The 19,739-nt window shown below is 42.7% G+C and overlaps 1 protein-coding gene across 1 annotated transcript in view; it reads right to left on the reverse strand.

Annotated features, from left to right (window-relative positions):
* LOC308670449 (U6 snRNA-associated Sm-like protein LSm8) overlaps positions 1-19,739 on the reverse strand; it is a gene marked incomplete at its 5' end in the record, with an annotated part of 138,979 nt that extends 119,240 nt beyond the window's left edge. The window contains one exon of the mRNA XM_081331951.1: positions 19,664-19,739. Coding sequence (XP_081188077.1) covers positions 19,664-19,739 — 76 coding nt within the window. The remainder of the gene's footprint in view (positions 1-19,663) is intronic.

Genomic DNA, 19,739 nt, shown 5'->3' on the forward strand with positions numbered 1-19,739 from the left:
AATTCCTCGGCATGACACAGCCAAAGCGAGAGACAGTTTTGTGATTTTTGCCCTCTAGTGACACGCCTGGTCTCCAACTCGTATGGAAACACTAAAATCTCCATCTTTTTCCATGTCTGAGAGCTGCTGAGTTTCAGATTAACAGGTTATGCATGATAGGAGCGTATTGACATATTTTAATACAAAAGAAGAATGTTCATAACAGACTTTTTTTGCATAACCGTTTAGGAAAAACAACACACACACTCAAGGCGTCTTTCAAATATTTAAGTCAATGAAGAGGTTAAAGGTAGGTGTGTAGAGAGAGTGAGAAAAATGATCCTGGCAAGATATGCAGAAAACATTGACAAGATATGCAGAAAAGAGGCTGAAATTTGGGGGAATTTGAAACACTGTTTTTTTTAAAAAAAATCCAGAACAGCAAGATCACCTCAGAAGCACCCTAGCCAAATGCTGGCTTGATTTGTGGGAAGATGTGAAGGGCACCAGAAGAGGATCAACACAATCAGTCCACAAGATGCCTGGGTTTCCAACATTTAACTTACTAATACATGTTAAATTCCTTTCTCTCTACCTCCTTTTTCTAGCCATTGATAAAAAAAATCCCATGTTCTAAAATAAACTGAATCTTCTTTCTCTTTCGTTTTCAATGTCAATCTATCCATTTCTGCACAATCTAAAAATTTTTTAATTAACTCTTCCTCTGTTGGTAAACCTTCATTTTTCCAATGTTGGAAAATACAATTCTCGCTGCAGTTAATACATGTAAAATTAGATGTATTAGATGTATACATGTAAAATTAGATGTATACACTCTTTCTCATAGTTTCCTACAATTATGCCTAACAAAAATAATTCTGGCTTAAAATCTGTATGTTTTCTAGTAATTTTCTAACCATATGTGTATTCTTGACCAGAATCTTTTGGCTCTGGGGCATGTCCATCAAAGATGGTAATAAGTGCCTGATTAGGACGAATATCTTAAGGTATTTCGTTTCTATATGTCGAATTCAGGCCATTAAAAAACAAGGAATCAAGTTTTCACTGTTTAACAGGAAGGTCAGTTCAGCTCCCCTAGGCTCAAATCATACAAGACCCAGGATAAATTTATTTCCTCTCTAGTGTTTGTTCAGGAATTAAGCATCTGTGGTTGATTTTTTTTTAAAAGAAAAAAGAAAAAAATCAAGAAGAATGTAAAATATCATTATGCCTTTAGGCCAGACACAAAAGCATAAAACACAGCATTAACAGTGCTGACTCCGACAATAGCAGAAAAGCTGAAGTAACCCAACTCCCAGGTCGCCAGACAGGAAAGGATGTTGTAATATTAGCTTTCTAATAACAAGTAGCGGCATCTCTTTCCGAGGGGTGCCACGTACAGGAGCGTCGGGCAAGCTTTCCGTAATGCAATTAACCAGATGGTGTCCCAATGAATGCGGCATTGATAGATGCGCCTTGCTGCAGCCACTAAGTTGTGTTCTGGTCTTCCTGTTTCAAGTTACACGGTCCTTTCCCAGTCGTTTGCTTGCAGCAGTTAGCAATTCATTCATCTCCTTCACTGCGATTTGATTCTCAGCCTCCTCCTTCCAACCAGAGTCTATTTTTCGTTGCTTACATCACTTCATGCTTTCTGACAGGGCAGACTGATAAAAATTAGCATCTGGACCAGGAAGCCAAACAGAACAGAGAAGTAACTAAGGAGAGAGACTCACAGATTTCATGAAGATCCCGTTCCTGGATGCTCTTCGTTTTTCCAAAGTGGGGTTTTCAAATATTGGAAGTGACCCAGGTCCTTCTTTTGCCGCCTGTCTTCAAAGTTTGTTTGTAAACAAAGGAAACTGTTAAATGGCTGAATTAACGAAAAGAGTTACTTCTCAGGTCTGGGTTGCTGGCTCTTCCCAGGAATACCAGCCTGTGGACTGAAAGCATCGTCTCCATTTCTGAAATGTCTGGTTTTTGTTTTTTTCCAGACACATTTTTAAATGAAAAGAATAAATTTCAAAGGCGACTGCGCCTGTACTTTTAAAAAATCAAGCCTGATTCATTGTTGACATCGCTTAACTAAACTAAGGTCAAATTTTACAAAGGGCCAGATTTTAATGTAGACCAATAAACACTAAAACTTTATGTTGCTAAGCGAGACGGCTGCTAATTGAGTTTTGCCTCCCTTTCGTGACCTTTCTCCCCACAATTGTGAGGTGAGTGACTGCAATTGCACAGTCTGGCTTGCCCCATTGACTTCGCTTGTTAAGAGGTCGCAAAAGGGGAATCACATGAGCCCGGGACGCTGCGACTGTCGTAAGTATGAACCAGTGGCCAAATGTCTGAATTTTGATCACATGACCCTGGGGATGCTGCAACGGTCGTAAGGGTGGAAAAGGGTCCTAAGTCACATTTTCGGGGCCGTTGTAACTTCGAACGGCCACTAAACGAATTCGTTGTAAGTCGAGGGCTTCCTGCAGTTAAATCATTCTACCCCAGAACATTGTACGGTTGCAAACCTTTTAGAGTTTTCCAAGAAAGACGGTAGTTAGAAGGACGAAACGAAGAAAAGCGCGGCTTCTGAAGCTGGAAGAATGATTATTTTCTCCATTTTTCGAATGGGGTCAGCCTCGCTTCGACGGAGGAGAGGTGAACAGGGATGTTTGCTACGTTCCTTCCTTATTAGGCAGGCCCTGGGGTGGCTTTCAAATGGCAACCTCAGCTTTTTTCACCTGGGTTAGCTTGACCAGATTCTCTTGAGAGGTTCCTTGGTAGCAATTTTAAGAATGGGGGGGATTACCAGGGAAAGAAACGGTGTCAAGTAAGGCCACCCAGGGATCCTGACATTAACTGGGTGGTCTCTTTCTGCTGCATTATGCTAGCATTAATTTTGAATCACTACTCCATGTGTGTCAACATATGACTCCTAATCCCAAAACATAAATACAAATCCAGAATGATTTTTTTTTAAAAAAGGGAAAAAAAATACGTGGGAGGCCAATGTGCTTGCTAGAGAGGAAGGGGGTGGGGGACCCAAGAGGCCTTCTTGAATTGGCTGGCTTTTTGCGCCTTACTTTTAATTTAATTTCTCGCCTCTCCGTGCCAGATACACATAAAACGGAGCTGGAAAAACTGCAACAGCAACACAGGCCATAAGAGCGAGCTTCTCCTATGAGGCAAGGCTGCGTGTCAAGTTTTAAGTGAGGGGGAAATGAATAAATCAAGGCGACACACGTAAGCCAGCCTTGACAAACCGAAGCTGTCCATAAATGTTGGTGGACTACACTACCCCTCATCCTCATCATAGTTGGCATCTGATTTTGGGGAGGCTGGGAGAGAAACACGTGCAACTCTGGATGCGGAGAGACAAGGAGAGAAGGCAAACAATGGCTGCCTTGGCTCAAGTTGTGAAAGCAATTTGTAGACGACTCAAGGCACACATTTTATACCTTTGTGGCATTCCGCAGCTACTGCTTTCTCTACCCTTCCTTCCAAACATACATTTGGGAAAAAAAGGAAAAAATGTCACATTTTCGGGTCAGAAACCCAGAGGTCTGCAGTCTTGAAAATTAAGGAAGAGACAAAATCTCTCTCTCTCTCCCGTTAATTGTGCTCACTATTAGGAAATTTCTCCTTAATTCCAGGTTGTTTCTCTCCTTGATCAGTTTCCAACCATTGTTTCTTGTCCCGCCCTCTGGTGCTTGGGAGAATAATTTGACACACCCCCTTCTTTGTTATAGTCCCTCAAATACTGGAACACTGCTATTATGTCACCCCTAGTCCTTCTTTTCATTAAACTAGGCAATAATGAGCAGTGTGACTAAAATGTTTGAACAGCACAACAGACACTCGTAATAGTGTATATTGGAGGTGGTGACCCTTTGAGAGCTGCATGCGAAGAAATTTCATTTTAATGTATGCCGATTAGTGTACATTCAAAGTGACAATAAAGTTATTATTCTATTCTATTCTATTCTATTCTATTCTATTCTATTCTATTCTATTCTATTCTATTCTATTCTATTCTATTCTATTCTATTCTATTCTAGTACATGCAGAGATACATGAATAAACTTTGTGCATAAACAGTAAGAAAATCTTATTACAAGATTATGATCAGGAAATTATCAGTTTGTAATATTGCTATTTGATTCCATAGTATCGGTGTCTGATGAAACCTCATTTGAAACAAAAATAATGGCATGCTGGTATGAATAACCAAATTTTGATACCAGTAGATCAAAACAGAAGAGACAAAAAGAGCCTCAAACGATTCCTGGCTATGGGGTTCATTCTCTGTGTTGCTCCCAGCCAGGAACTGACTTCTGGTAATAAAAGCAGCATTAAACACACACACACACACACACACACACACCCCTCCTAGAAATAGTGTCTTCCCTCTAGACCAGATTGAAAAAAGCTTCTTGTATCATTTTTGCTCTCTTCTTAATAAAAAAAATTATCATTTCCGAATAAGAAATCATTATTTGATTGGTTAAAGGTAAAGGTAAAGGTTCCCCCGCACAGGCGTGCTAGTCGTTTCCGATTCTAGGGGCCGGTGCTCATCTCCGTTTCAAAGCCGAAGAGCCAGCGCTTGTCCGAGGATGTCTCCGTGGTCATGTGGCTGGCATGACTAGACACCAAAGGCGCACGGAACGCTGTTACCTTCCCACCGTAGTGGTCCCTATTTTCCTACTTGCATTTTTTACGTGCTTTCGAACTGCTAGGTTGGCAGAAGCTGGGACAAGTAACAGGTGCTCACTCTGTTACGCGGCACTCGGGATTCGACCCGCCAAACTTGATTGGTTACGTTCATATAATGATGAAACAAAGCACATAGCTAGACATTTTCTTTTCCTTCATTTTTCCAAGCTATGTAGGAATGCTAAATTCTCCACCATTTCAAGTTTCCTTTTGCACTACAAATAGTTTAATACTGACACTTAAGAACAACAACAAAAACACACCAAACCAAATCATTGCTTTGCCTAATAAATCCTTGGAGTAGACTAGATATGTCTTAGTTGTTTATTTTTGCTTTTGATTGATTACAAGCATCACAACGGACATCCATAGAACAAGAATGTGTGGTATATCACATTTGGCTTTGTTCTCTGGCCACACAATTAACCGAGAACTTGGCCCTGGTTGTTTATTTGGCATACGTCCCACAGATTCTATAAGGAAAGCTAAAACAAATAATGAAAACATACAATATTTATACTATTTCAAGATCCTCCAAAACATATATTACTTAGCTCCACGTGAGTCCAGCTTCAACTTTCATTTTAGATTTGAGCACTGTTTTATCTATTCCAAGTTTCCTAATTTTCCTTCACTTATTATATTACAAGTTAATTTTAAAGCACGGGGGAAAAAATCCTTTAACAGAATAACATGGAAAATATTCCATTAAAAAAAAATTCCACCTCGGGTGAGTAGGTCATACACCACAAAGTGAGGCCCCTGAACATCCCCAAAAGTCTACAATGAGCAAAATTTCCACTGCATCTCCTTAGGGATTTCTCAGCAGACAAGTCAACGTGAGTGAGTTGGAAACAATTCCCGAAGCTAAATAGTTGGAAAATCCTTGAGAACTGTCAAGTTTTAAAGGAAGATTTTAACCCTTAACTGCAAGGAGGAGGCTGTTGTACAGTGGAACAATTAGTAAACGGTTTCAAAACGGTAACACCACCCCTCCATTTTACAGTGGCTCCAAATGGATATTTTTTCTCTCTCTCTTCTGGGGATATTTATGGTGCTGCCACTGTAGAAAGAAATTCAGAAAAGCAAAATGCATTCAGCTGCTTCTGTGCTGTGTTTTTGGGATGACAAAGCCAGGATTCCGAAATGCCCTTCCTGGTTTGGCACTTGCAGAACACACCCGGGTGACCTGTGTCCTTCCTTCCACACGCTCCCAACCCTTGAATGAAAAAAGGACACAATACACTGTCCCTTTTATGTGATCGACTTCAAACGAACATCAAAGCCTGCTAAATTCTGAACCTCACACATCAAAGCCGTGGAAGTCATTTATGGTTTTGGGATGAGATGAAGGCAGCAAGGGAGACAGCTGTGGGCTGAAAGATAAATCACTCCTTGACATCATGCCGATGAGCACTTTTTATTGTATGACATTTAAGATTAGGCTTACAAATCCACCCTCCTCCTCCTCCTCCTCTTTTCCCCTTCCCTTCAATCCCCCACTTCGGTCAATGGAGGTAAGACAAATTCCAAAAAGCTGGCAATTTTTTTTTAGAAAAAGGAGTGCTGAGGTTAGGTGGTCTTCTGTTAAAAGTCTGTCAGGATAATTTCCCACGATATTTACTCAAAGCATATTCAAACCGTCTCGGAAAGTTTAAGGGAACTCTATTGTCACAGTACACACACACACACACACACACACACACACACACACAGAGAGAGAGAGGAGATCTTGCTGTGTATCTAAGTATACATTGGATAAAACAGGATCGCTGTAAACTTTTATTACGATTAGGGGCCTGGAGACTGAAAGGTATGAAAAAAAACGGTTGCAGGAATTGGGTACGTCTAGCTTAGTGAAGAGAAGGACCAGGGTGCACATGATAGCAGGATTCCAATATTTGAGGGGCTGCCCCAAAGAAGAGGGGGGGAGGGTCAAGCTATTCTCCAAAGCAGACAAAGGCAAGACAAGAACCGATGGAAACTAAGCAGAGAGAGATCAAACGTGGAGCAAAGGAGAAACTTCCTGACCGTGAGAACAATCAACCAGTGGAACAACCTGCCTCCAGAAGCGGCGAATGCTCCAACACTGGAGGTTTTTGAGAAGAAATTGGATTTTCATTTGTCTGATATGGTACAGGGTCTTCTGCTTGCACAGAGGGTTGGACTAGAAGACCTCCAAGCTCCCTTCAAAGCCTGATATCCTACGTTCTAGGTTCTGTATCCCCTTGTGTTACTTGACAAGGGGAGGTCCAATCTAGAAGTAAGGAGAAATTTCCCGACAGTGAGAACAATTAACATTCTGACACGTTACTGTACATGGGCCTGGGCAGTTCAGGAATGCCAAAAATAAATAAATAACATAATATTTTATTAATGATTTTATTTAATAACACAAACCTTTGGCATACGGTAGGTAGGATTTGTTTGGCAGGTCGAATCCCGAGTGCCGCTTAACAGAGTGAGCGCCTCTTACTCGTCCCAGCTTCTGCCAACCTAGCAGTTCGAAGGCACGTAAAAATGCAAGTAGAAAAATAGGGAGCACTTCGGTGGGAAGGTAACAGCGTTCCGTGCGCCTTTGCCGTCTAGTCATGCCGGCCACATGACCACGGAGACGTCCTCGGACAAGCGCTGGCTCCTCGGCTTTGAAACGGAGATGAGCACCGGCCCCTAGAATCGGAAACGACTAGCACGCATGTGCGGGGGAACCTTTACCTTTACTTTACCTAGGTAGGATTGTGGTTTTGGAAAACTGTATAGAAGTAGAGAAAAATGCATTTTGGGGAAAATTGATCGTTACATTTTGCATAACAAGGAATCAGGCAAAATTGAACTCACGGATGGGTGAAATATTTGTATCGCTGTTATAAATCAGGGACGCCTAACCTTGGCAACTTAAAGATCTATAGACCTCAACTCCCAGAATTCAGAGGCAGTATTTAAAGTATGTAAAATTAATTAGAACCTTATGTGAGGCCAAAAGAAATGGGTGTATCACGTAACATCTTGAGTTTTCTTAACACAGTACTGTTTTTTTTACTCTGTTCAGAGTTATTTTTAATTTAAATTCATTCTTGTTGAAAACTAACAACACATTTAATGCCTCATAACAACCCTATTTTCATGATGATTGGTTTCAGGAGTAAATATTGCATTCATCCTCCCACATGCTCACATGCTCTTAATTAATTAATTAATTTCAAGTAGGCCTTTCACTATTCTAAATACTATATTTATGCAACTGTGTAAAAAATTAATATTCCATATAAAATGAACTCTCGAAGTACAAATTTATTAGGCTCCCACTAACATTTCCAAGAAAGGTGTGATGGATTATCTTGGAGCAAAATGCACTTTGTATTAACTCATTCATTGTGTTTATTCCATATTTCAAAAAGGAACAGAATTCTAATACATTTAGTTATTTCTTCAGAATAGTTCTGGATTGTGGTAGCTGCTTGTTTGTGAAGTTTTATTTATTGTCATAGGAGAAGTTATTATATACATCTCATTTTTGCCATCCCATTTTTGTCAGGTGAGGAAAAAAAATACACAAACAGCTTTCTCCTAAACTAAAGAAATCAAATGTGATGCTGTTCCACCATATCTACATAAAAGTAGGGACAATAGGATTTTTGTTATTTTTATCTGTGCTGGTTTGATAGGTTGAGCATTCCATTTATTAGGAATTTATTTGCTCCTTTTCCTTATTTCTATTTTCAGTTAACTTGCATGTCCTGAAACGTCTGATTTCAATTAAAAAATAAATCCAGAGAAGTTTGCAATGGTGCCAACATTTGATCTTTATGTTTTATTTAGGCTTTAAATATACCAAATTGTCTTGGATATTGGTAATAGGAAAAAGAAAAACTGAAAACTACAAAAAATAAAAAATAAAAAATAGAATGTGCATAAGCCGCCCTGAGTCTTCGGAGAAGGGCGGGATATAAATGGAATTAAAATAAATAAATAAATAAATAAATCTGAGTTAGCAACTGAGGCTAGTCTTTCACAGCACAAAGGCCTGTGTAGCCACAGAAGATTAAAACTAAAATGATTTATTTGTACCAAGTAGAGGATTTGAAATCCCTTGTAGCGAGAGGCAACTAAACCTTATTAAGTAGATCCTCTGCTCTAAATATCTAACCACCCTAGACATAATCCTTCCTGTGATCTTTGAAGTCTTCATTACAGAGCAGAAACAGGGCATATATATTCACTATGCTATAGAAAGAGCTGAAGAGGCCAGATGCATCCCGCAAGCGTTTTCCATACTGTGAAAAGATTTTGCCTAACTGCTGCAGAGAACAGGTTTCCCAGCATAATTTAATGAAGACAATGTAAGTGCTTTCTGCTATACTAAATAATTTACATAAGTAGGAGGGGTTTACTTAATCATAGTTTGCATATCTCGTTAAGAGCCACTACCTTGCCCAATGACACGCTCAGTCATCTAAAACACTCAGGAGTTCGATCCTAAGTATGATTTCGGGGAACTATGATGCCCAGAGTAGGATGGAGATGCCCAGAGATAGCTTTGAAAATACTCAAGATTGTTTTATTTTGATTTTCCTTAGTACAAAAAGGAGGAGAAGAGAAACAGCAGTCTTCCAGTATCTCAGGGGCTGCCCCAAAGAAGAGGCAGTCAAGCTATTCCCCAAAGCGCCTGAAGGCAGGACAAGAAGCCACGGAGGGAAACTAATCAAGGAGAGAAGCAACCTGGAACTAAGGAGAAACTACCTGACAGTGAGAACAATTGACCAGTGGAAAGAAGGAGGAGGAGTAGAAGAGAGAGAGAAGAAGAAGAGAGAGAAGAGAGAGAGAGAGAGAGAGAGAGAGAGAGAGAGAGAGAGAGAGAGAGAGAGAGAGAGAGAGAAGAAAGAAAGAAAGAAAGAAAGAAAGAAAGAAAGAAAGAAAGAAAGAAAGAAAGAAAGAAAGAAAGAAAGAAAGAATTCTTTATTGGCCAAGTGTGATTGGACACGCAAGGAATTTGTCTCTGGTGCATAAGCTCTCGCTGTACACACAAGCAACAAGTGATAAATCATGATCATAATTGTAAAATACAACCATCATAGATCGTAAGATACGCCACTCAGTGATAATCACAGGAAACTAAATAAGCAATCGACATAAATCATAACAGGATACTAAATAAAAGCGATCAACATAAATCATAAGATACAAATATAGTCATGAGAAACTAAGGAAATGGGAAAGATGAGCAGGCTAATGGTAATACAGCCCTACTAGGTGCTTTGACACGCCAGGGCATAAGACAGATGTTGTGGGGGCTCCATCACTGGAGATTTTCAAGAAGATACTGGACAGCCCTTTGTCTGAAATGGCACAGGGTCTCCTGCTTGAGCAGGGGGCTGGACTAGAAGACCTCCAAGGTCCCTTCCGGATTCTATTCCTATTCTGTTCCATTCAGGCTTCCACAATTCTGTTATTTTGACCATCCATGGAGATGACCTTGGAGAGTCTTTCCAGATGTTCTGAGCACAAGAAACGGAAAGTACCAGGAAGAGACTTGAGCTGAAGATTCTGTTACTGAGGCCTATCTCAGTAAAGTCTTCTTCTGGTCTTCTTGTGAAGTCTGTTTCCTGGCCAAGCTTGAAAGTCTGAGCGATATTAGGTTCCAAAGCAATAAAATAAGAGTTGATTGGTCTATTTTCTGAAGGGCTTCCAGGTCTGGATTAAGCGATCCACTAGACTGCCTGGCTGGTTGGAAAACTAGTCAGTGCCAGGCTACTTCAAGAATGCTTGAGCAGTAACAACCCACGTTTAGGGATGGGTCACAGAGAGGGCTGGGGAGGACTCTGTGGCAAGTGCCCCCCCATTTCTTTTGGCAGCTTCAGACCTCCACAGGAAGCCTGCCCTCGTCCCTATAGAGTGGGATCTGTATATCCTGGTTTTCAGATGGGTTAAGGCACGTTTTTCAATGTATGTTTTAACAGAATCCTAGGGTTCTATGAGACCTTAATGGGATTTCATATGACTGACCCGTGAATTTTTCTTTCTTTCTTTCTTTCTTTCTTTCTTTCTTTCTTTCTTTCTTTCTTTCTTTCTTTCTTTCTTTCTTTCTTTTTCTTTCTTTCTACCTCAAGAACCTTACCTTGGGTGACCTCAGTTTGATATGCTGACATCTTGTCAAGCTGCCACTCCTGCAGCATTCGAGAGAGTTCTGGCTTCACTTTCAGGCTTCTAAATCCAGCTTCTGGGTGGGATTTGCACCATTTAGAATTAATCGGTTGCTTTTAATGTTTGGCCTCCATTTCCCTATCAGTAATCCTCAAGCTAATTCTTTCTCTCCAGTTGGCTGGTTTTCCCCCAAAGTAATATCCTGACAGTTAGAACAATTAACCAGTGGAACAACCTGCCACCAGAAGCTGTGAATGCTCCAACACTGGAAGTTTCTAAGAAGAGACTGGACAGCCATTTGTCTGAAATGGTATAGGGTTTCCTGCCTGAGCAGGGGGTTGGACTAGATGACCTCCAAGGTCCCTTCCAAATTTACTATTATGATTATTATTATGATGATGACCATTTTGCTTTTGAGTGGATGTGAGTCAGTGGTAAACAAAAGTTATTTATTTGATTTTGCCTTTCATGTATGTTTATTTATGCATTTATGTATTTATTTATATTTTGCGTTTATTATTTTTTATAAAAAATAACTCAAGGTGGCAAACATACCCAATACTCCTTCCTACTCTTAGTTTCCCCACAACAATAATCCTGCGAGGTGAGTTAGGCTAAGAGGGAAAAAATGGCCCAGAGTCACCCAGCTGGCTTTCATGCCTAAGGTGGAACTAGAACTCACAGCCCAAAGTCGCCCTGTTGGCTTTCATGCCTAACGCAGGACTAGAACTCACAATCTCCTGGTGACTGGCCCAAAATCACTCAGCTGGCTTTCATGCTTTAGGTGGGACTAGAACTCACAGCCCAAAGTCACGCAGTTGGCTTTCACAGCTAACGCAGGACTCTCCTGGTGACTGGCCCAAAGACACTCAAAGCTGGTTTTCAGGCCTGTGACTACAACTCCCAGTTTCCAGGTTTTGAACCGTGGTGCCTTAACCACTAGACCCTACTTCCCTCAATTTGCCAAGTTGTGTAACTGCTAGCGTGAAGACCCTCCGCTCACGAGTTTCAGAGCCGAGTTAGGACACACACGCCCGGCCAGCAGGGAAGGAAATCTCTCCACTTATTAGTTCTCGTGATCCCGACTGCTCCGCTGCTACCCTCTCATCCCTGGCTGTTCATTTGTCCTCCGTAAGGAGTCCGTGCAGGAGCCCCCAGCCCAAACAGCTCCTGCATGGCCCCCCAGGCCAATTTATGACTCACCAGGCAAGTGTTTCTTAAGTGGGCTGCTGGACGGGCACACACAGGAAGCAGAAGTTTATGGACAGATAGGAGAAGAAGCAACGGTGATACTGTCCCTAATCAGAGATGTTTGAAGCTTTACCATTTTACAGCAAGGCTGATAAGCAGGGCAGGGAGTGGATTCTGATGTCTGTGTGTGTGTGTGTGTGTGTGTGTGTGTGTGTGTGTGTGTGTGTGTGTGTGTGCAATCCCTTAGGTTTGAATGAGGTCAGAGAAGTAGGCCCTGCTTAGCAAAGGAGGCCAAAACATATAAGGAACGGTTGCTGGAATTGGGCAGGTCTAGTTTAATGAAGAGAAGGACCAGGGGTGACAGGATAGCAGTCTTCCAGTATCTCAGGGGCTGCCCCAAAGAAGAGAGAGTCAAGCTATTCTCCCAAGCGACTGAAGGCCTGAAGGGACGCAGTGGCTCAGGACGCTGAGCTTGTCGATCAGAAGGTCGGCAGTTCGGCGGGTTGAATCCCGAGTGCCGCATAGCAGAGTGAGCGCCTGTTACTCGTCCCAGCTTCTGCCAACCTAGCAGTTCGAAAGCACGTAAAAATGCAAGTAGAAAAATAGGGACCACTACGGTGGGAAGATAACAACGTTCTGTGCGCTTTTGGCGTCTAGTCATGCTGGCCACATGACCACGGAGACGTCCTCGGACAAGCGCTGGCTCTTCGGCTTTGAAACGGAGATGAGCACCGGCCCCTAGAGTCGGAAACAACTAGCACGCATGTGCGGGGGAATCTTTACCTTTACCTTTAGTTTAATGAACAGAAGGATGAGGGGGGACAGGATAGCAGTCTTCCAATATCTCAGGGGATGCCCCAAAGAGGGAGTCAAGCTATTCTCCAAAGTGCCTGAAGCCAGGAGAAGAAGCAACGGATGGAAACTAACCAAGGAGAGAAGCAACCTGGAACTAAGGAAAAACCTCCTGACAGTGAGAACAATTAACCAGTGGAACAACCTGCCTCCAGAAGATGTGAATGCTCCAACACTGGAAGGTTTTAAGAAGGGACTGGACAGCCCTTTGTCTGAAATGGTGTAGGGTTTCCAACCTGAGCAGGGGGTCCCTTCCAGCTTTATTCTGATTGACTGACTGATTGATTGATCAGAAAGCCAGCATAGGAGAACCGTGGCCTATTTCCATATCTGTCCCTTGCACTGATGCAAAACATTTTTATTGCAGTGCTTTCTGTCCACCATTGCACATCAAGGGTGTTGTTGTAAAAAAAAAAAAACTACCGCGAAGTTGCATTCTCCCACACGCACAAGCGACAGGTATCCAGAGAAGCTACGAATGTCCTTGCAGGATGCCTAAAGAAGGCATCCAAATTAAAAAATAAAATAAGCTGCCTGGCACTTTTTAGATGCACTTGGGAGTCACGGCCGAGTCAGAGAAGGAACTGACCGGGACGGGCCCAAAGCAAGAATCCTCGCTGCAAAACGGATGATGTTCTTAAGGAAAGAAAGGGTCTCCTTCCAATAACGAAACGATCTGAAACCGAATGTTCACATGTCATGCAAATGCGAAGGGAAAAAAAAATAAACAAATTAAGTCATACCTAATGACATGTGTTTGAGGGGCAATATTTGCTGCTTAGTATAAAAGAGGATCAACTGAAGCTTTGGACGTATAGTAAATAAAAGCTCAACACCGCTGCGCCCCCCCCCTTGGATGAATTCCAAAATCTCTTTCAGCCTGTTTTGACTAGACACATAATACGGTCTTTGTGCTGTTACCTAAGCCAATAATTGAGAAATAAGTCAAAATGATTTCAAGACTGGGTAATGCAAAGTTGATTGAGCCGAGTTTCTGGGCAGCTTCGCATAATATGAAACCAGGCCTCCGTCCCCAGGATATAGGAGGGGAATATGTGTGTGTGTGTGTGTGTGTGTGTGTGTGTGTGTGTGTGTGTGTGTATACAGCGACATCTGTCTTTCCAGCCCTGCATAGGCTTTGCTGCTTGGTGCTCCACACATATTCGTATCTGAACACGGTTTTGCCAAGGCCGCTTTGAACATTTGGCGCTGGAGAAAGGATGAGTTTGCGCAAGCGGTGAAATTCAGGGAAAAATAAGACTTTACGTAATTCCACCCTCATCAGTGGCATTCCCAGATGAGAAAGGAGGAATGTTGGATGCTGAGCTTCCAGCTTGGCCCATGAAGATTGAAACTGCTGAACAAGTGAAATAAAAAAATGCAGAACCGTGGAGCACTAGGTGTATCTGGCCATGTGCTTGCACACAGAATCACAAAATAACAGAACAACAGAGCTGGAAGGGACCTTGGAGGTCATCTAGTCCAGCCCCCTGCTCAGGCAGGAAACCCTATACCATTCCAGACAAATGGCTGTACAATTTCTTCTTAAAAACTTCCAGTGTTGGAGTATTCACTGCTTCTGGTGGCAAGCTGTTCCACTGGTTTATTGTCCTCACTGTCAGGAAGTTTCTCCTTATTTCCAGGTTGCTTCTCTCCTTGGTTAGTTTCCATCCTTTGCTTCCTGTCCTGCCTTCAGGCGCTTTGGAGAAGAGGTTCAGCAATCCTCCCACCAGGCAAATCCAGGAGAATAACAGAACAACAGAGCTGGAAGGGACCTCAGAGGTCTTCTAGTCCAACCCCCTGCTCAAGCAGGAAACCCTATACCAGGAGTCCCCAACCTTGGCCACTTTATGACTTGTGGACTTCAACTCCCAGAATTCCTCAGCCAGATCTTCGAGGGAGACCTGTGGATAATTGCTGCATTAGCCAACGATGCTGACCAGCCCTTCTAGGTGGAAAAGCACCTTATGGACCAGAGCCTCAATTCAAGGTGGCATCACTGAGACTCAAACTGAAGAGGAGGCAAGAACTTTGCCTGATTCCCCCTTGTGCAACTGAGAAGCTAAGAGCTCACACTATTGCCATGACTTAAGGTTTAAGGTTTAAGTTGAATCTTAAGTCAACCTGGTCAAAACAATACCTTACAAGGCCTTGGTAAGGCCACACCTGGAACGCTGCATCCAGTTTTGGTCACCACGATGTAAAAAAGACGTGGAGACTCTGCAGAGAAGAGCAACCAAGATGATCAGGGGACTGGAGGATGAAACATACAGGGAGTGCAGAAGTATTAGGCAAGTTGTATTTTTGAGGATTAATTTTAATATTGAACAACAACCATGTTCTCAATGAACCCAAAAAACTCATTAATATCAAAGCTGAATATTTTTGGAAGTAGTTGTTAGTTTGTTTTTAGTTATAGCTATTTTAGGGGGATATCTGTGTGTGCAGGTGACTATTACTGTGCATAATCATTAGGCAACTTAACAAAAAACAAATATATACCCATTCCAATTATTTATTTTTACCAGTGAAACCAATATAACATCTCAACATTCACAAATATACATTTCTGACATTCAAAAACATAACAAATACAAATCAGTGACCAATATAGCCACCTTTCTTTGCAAGGACACTCAAAAGCCTGCCATCCATGGATTCTGTCAGTGTTTTGATCTGTTCACCATCAACATTGCGTGCAGCAGCAACCACAGCCTCCCAGACACTGTTCAGAGAGGTGTACTGTTTTCCCTCCTTGTAAATCTCACATTTGATGATGGACCACAGGTTCTCAATGGGGTTCAGATCAGGTGAACAAGGAGGCCATGTCATTAGATTGTCTTCTTTTATACCCTTTCTTGCCAGCCACGCTGTGGAGTACTTGGACGCGTGTGATGGAGCATTGTCCTGCATGAAAATCATGTTTTTCTTGAAGGATGCAGACTTCTTCCTGTACCACTGCTTGAAGAAGGTGTCTTCCAGAAACTGGCAGTAGGACTGGGAGTTGAGCTTGACTCCATCCTCAACCCGAAAAGGCCCCACAAGCTCATCTTTGATGATACCAGCCCAAACCAGTACTCCACCTCCACCTTGCTGGCGTCTGAGTCGGACTGGAGCTCTCTGCCCTTTACCAATCCAGCCACGGGCCCATCCATCTGGCCCATCAAGACTCACTCTCATTTCATCAGTCCATAAAACCTTAGAAAAATCAGTCTTGAGATATTTCTTGGCCCAGTCTTGACGTTTCAGCTTGTGTGTCTTGTTCAGTGGTGGTCGTCTTTCAGCCTTTCTTACCTTGGCCATGTCTCTGAGTATTGCACACCTTGTGCTTTTGGGCACTCCAGTGATGTTGCAGCTCTGAAATATGGCCAAACTGGTGGCAAGTGGCATCTTGGCAGCTGCACGCTTGACTTTTCTCAGTTCATGGGCAGTTATTTTGCGCCTTGGTTTCTCCACACGCTTCTTGCGACCCTGTTGACTATTTTGAATGAAACGCTTGATTGTTCGATGATCACGCTTCAGAAGCTTTGCAATTTTAAGAGTGCTGCATCCCTCTGCAAGATATCTCACTATTTTTGACTTTTCTGAGCCTGTCAAGTCCTTCTTTTGACCCATTTTGCCAAAGGAAAGGAAGTTGCCTAATAATTATGCACACCTGATACAGGGTGTTGATGTCATTGGACCACACCCCTTCTCATTACAGAGATGCACATCACCTAATATGCTTAATTGGTAGTAGGCTTTCGAGCCTATACAGCTTGGAGTAAGACAACATGCATAAAGAGGATGATGTGGTCAAAATACTCATTTGCCTAATAATTCTGCACTCCCTGTATAAGGAACGGTTGCTGGAATTGGGTACGTCTAGTTTAACGAAGAGAAGGACGAGGGGTGACATGATAGAAGCCTTCCAGTATCTCAGGGGCTGCCCCAAAGAAGAGGGAGTCCAGCTATTCTGCAAAGCGCCTGAAGGCAGGACAAGAAGCAACGGATGGAAACTCATCAAGGAGAGAAGCAACCTAGAACTAAGGAGAAACCTCTTAACAGTTAGAACAATTAACCAGTGGAACAACCTGGCACCAGAAATTGTGTGCACTCCATCACAGGAGGCTTTTAAGAAGAGATTGGACAACAATTTGTCTGAAATGGTATAGGGCAGATATGTCAAACTCGCGACGCCACGAGACATATCAGGACTATTTTACCATGCTGGCAATGGGATGGGTGTGGCTTCTGGATGACGCCCCTGGTATAGGGTTTCTTGCCTGAGCAGCAGCTTGGACTAGATGACCTCTAAGGTCCCTTCCAACTTTATTATTATTATTATTATTATTATTATTATTATTATTATTATTATTAGTAGTAGTAGTAGTAGTAGTAGTAGTAGTAGTAAACTTTTATTCATTAAACATGAACCTCAGTCAACTGAACACTCAAATTGACTGGCACTAATGGTTGACATGGGTTGCTGCCAGCATGCTAGGTATCAACCAGGTATCTCCTTAAAATGTAAGATGTTCTGAGTAGTGCAGTTTTTTTTGAAGCTTTGCCGGAGTTATTGCAGGAAGCTGCAGTTTCTCAATGTGTTTTGCAAAGTTTTTTGGACATAGTTCCCAGTGCCCCGATGACAATGGGTATCACTGTTATGTGTTTCATCCATAATCGCGCAGTTTCAACGGCCAGGTCGCGGTATTATTATTATTACACTGGTTTCAACGACAGCGTGAAGATGACTTGAAGGCCAGTGGCCGTACTTCATCCCGTAATCCAGAGCGTGAGGGAAAGGATGAAGAGAAAGACAAAAAATAAATCTGAATTCAAGATCAAATCTGGAAAAATAATCGATGCATCGCAAATCTGTGAAACAACCGGAGAGATCATTAGGTCAAGTCACCAAATGTCCAGCTAGGAGCCATGATGAGGCAGCAAACACCGGAGCATAAATTCAAGAGATGTTGCCAGGCTTACCCCAAAAAAGGAAAGGAATCATTAAAAGATTAAAGGAGCTGAAGCACAAGTAGTGACAAACAACACTGAAGTTCCTTACGTTATCAAGAGTTAACTTGACTGAAAAATAACGCTGATGCTCTTGTCAAAGGCAAGATTTTTCTCAGTGGGGGGGAAGAACTTAAAAGGCAGGCTGGGGGGACAGCAAATCAGCCAAGTTCAACTCCAAACGTGTAATTTTGGTGCTTTCAGCCCCTCTGGCAGACCGAATGGAGGCCTGGCTATAATCAGAGTCAGGGAAACTGTGCAAGCACTGAGAACTTGAGAGAATAACAAATCCCTCGGTTTAGACCGAATCACAAGAGAATTACTGAAGCATGATCGGAACAGCATGGTGCAGGAATTAACAAGGCTGTTAAATGCTGGCAGAATGTGTGGGTCCCGGAGGAGGGGAGGGAAGAAAGCGATTATCAAATTGTCCCCAAAAGGGGTAAGAACTGAAAAATGCATCGCCCTCTTCTCAGCCCCCGGGAAAAGCCTTTTGTTTCCTTCTGCTTGGGGAGCTTCTGGATGGAGAGGAAAACAAACGGACTGGAATTGACTGGAATCGCGGCCCAGCCTTCCGCAACGGAGCAGGAGGGCCCACATTTTCAGAAATACACCGTCCCTTGCGTGGAAGGCCAGCAGAGCATTCCAGGCCACTGAGAGGCAATTCGGTCTAGTGGTTAAAGCACCAGACTAGAAAGTGGGAGACCGTGAGTTCTAGTCCCGCCTTGGGCCGAAAAGCCAGAAGGGTGACTTTGGGCCAATAACGATTTCTCAGCCCGACCTACTTCACAGGACTGTTGTTGTGGGGACAATAGGAGTAGAAAGGTGTGTTGGATATGTTCACCACCTTATTTGTAAAAATAATAAAAGGCACAATACAAGCAAAGTAGAATAGAGTACAGAGTATATAGACTAGACTAGACTAGACTAGAATAAGAGTAGAGTACGGTAAAGTAGAATGGAATGGAATGAAGAATAGAATAGAACAGAACAGAACAGAACAGAACAGAATAGAAGCTGGAAGGGACCTTGGAGGTCTTCTAGTCCAGCCCCCCACTTGAGCATGAGAACCTATACCATTTCAGACAAGTGGCTATCCAGTCTCTTCTTAAAAACCTCCAGTAATGGAGTGCCCAGGATTTCTGGTGGCAAGCTGTGCCACTGTTTAAATAAATAGCTCTTAAGAGAAAATGCGGGACAAGGCAATAAGGAAGGCTGAAAGAGAAAGGCAAAACTGGGCCAGGCCAGGACATAGAAGACCCATTTCTTTTGCACACGAATCATCTAGATCAGCATGTCTCAATCTTGGCAATTTCAAGAAATTGTTCCCCAAATTCTCCAGCCAGTCATGCTGGGAGCCGGTCCAGATTTCTTGACATTGCCCTAGGCTGAGACAGATAGCTTTTCCTGGAAACAGAACTCTTAACTATGGGATCTGTTTTCATTCCCTTTCATTCAACATCATTTTTAAAGACAGGTTCAACTGTCTTATATCCTACGCTGAACTCGGAGTCCAACTTATTTCTGCTTTCTTATGCGTGTCCAGCTGCCCAACTCCAGGTCTCCAACCCGAGGGAAGAACGCACTGGGGGGAAAGAGGTTTTTCTGAAATTCTTCCAATCAGAATGACGCAACGAAGCTTTCGGCCTTCAAGTAAGACTGCCTTAATTCTCGCCGAGCCCTCGCTGATTGATAATTCGAGTTTACACAGAGTTCTTGGCTTCACGTTCCGTGCACAATAGCGCCTTTCTGAGATATTGTGGGAATGGTGCCCCGCTTCCAGAACGGTGCAAGGTACGTGACCGTGTCACATGGGTTGGACACTCCTTCAGAAAGTCGATTTTTGGAAGAGGTAAACCGGAAGAGCCGGTCAT

This window comes from Vipera berus (assembly GCF_964194415.1).
Source record: "Vipera berus genome assembly, chromosome: 6".
Classification (NCBI taxonomy): Eukaryota; Metazoa; Chordata; class Lepidosauria; order Squamata; family Viperidae; genus Vipera; species Vipera berus.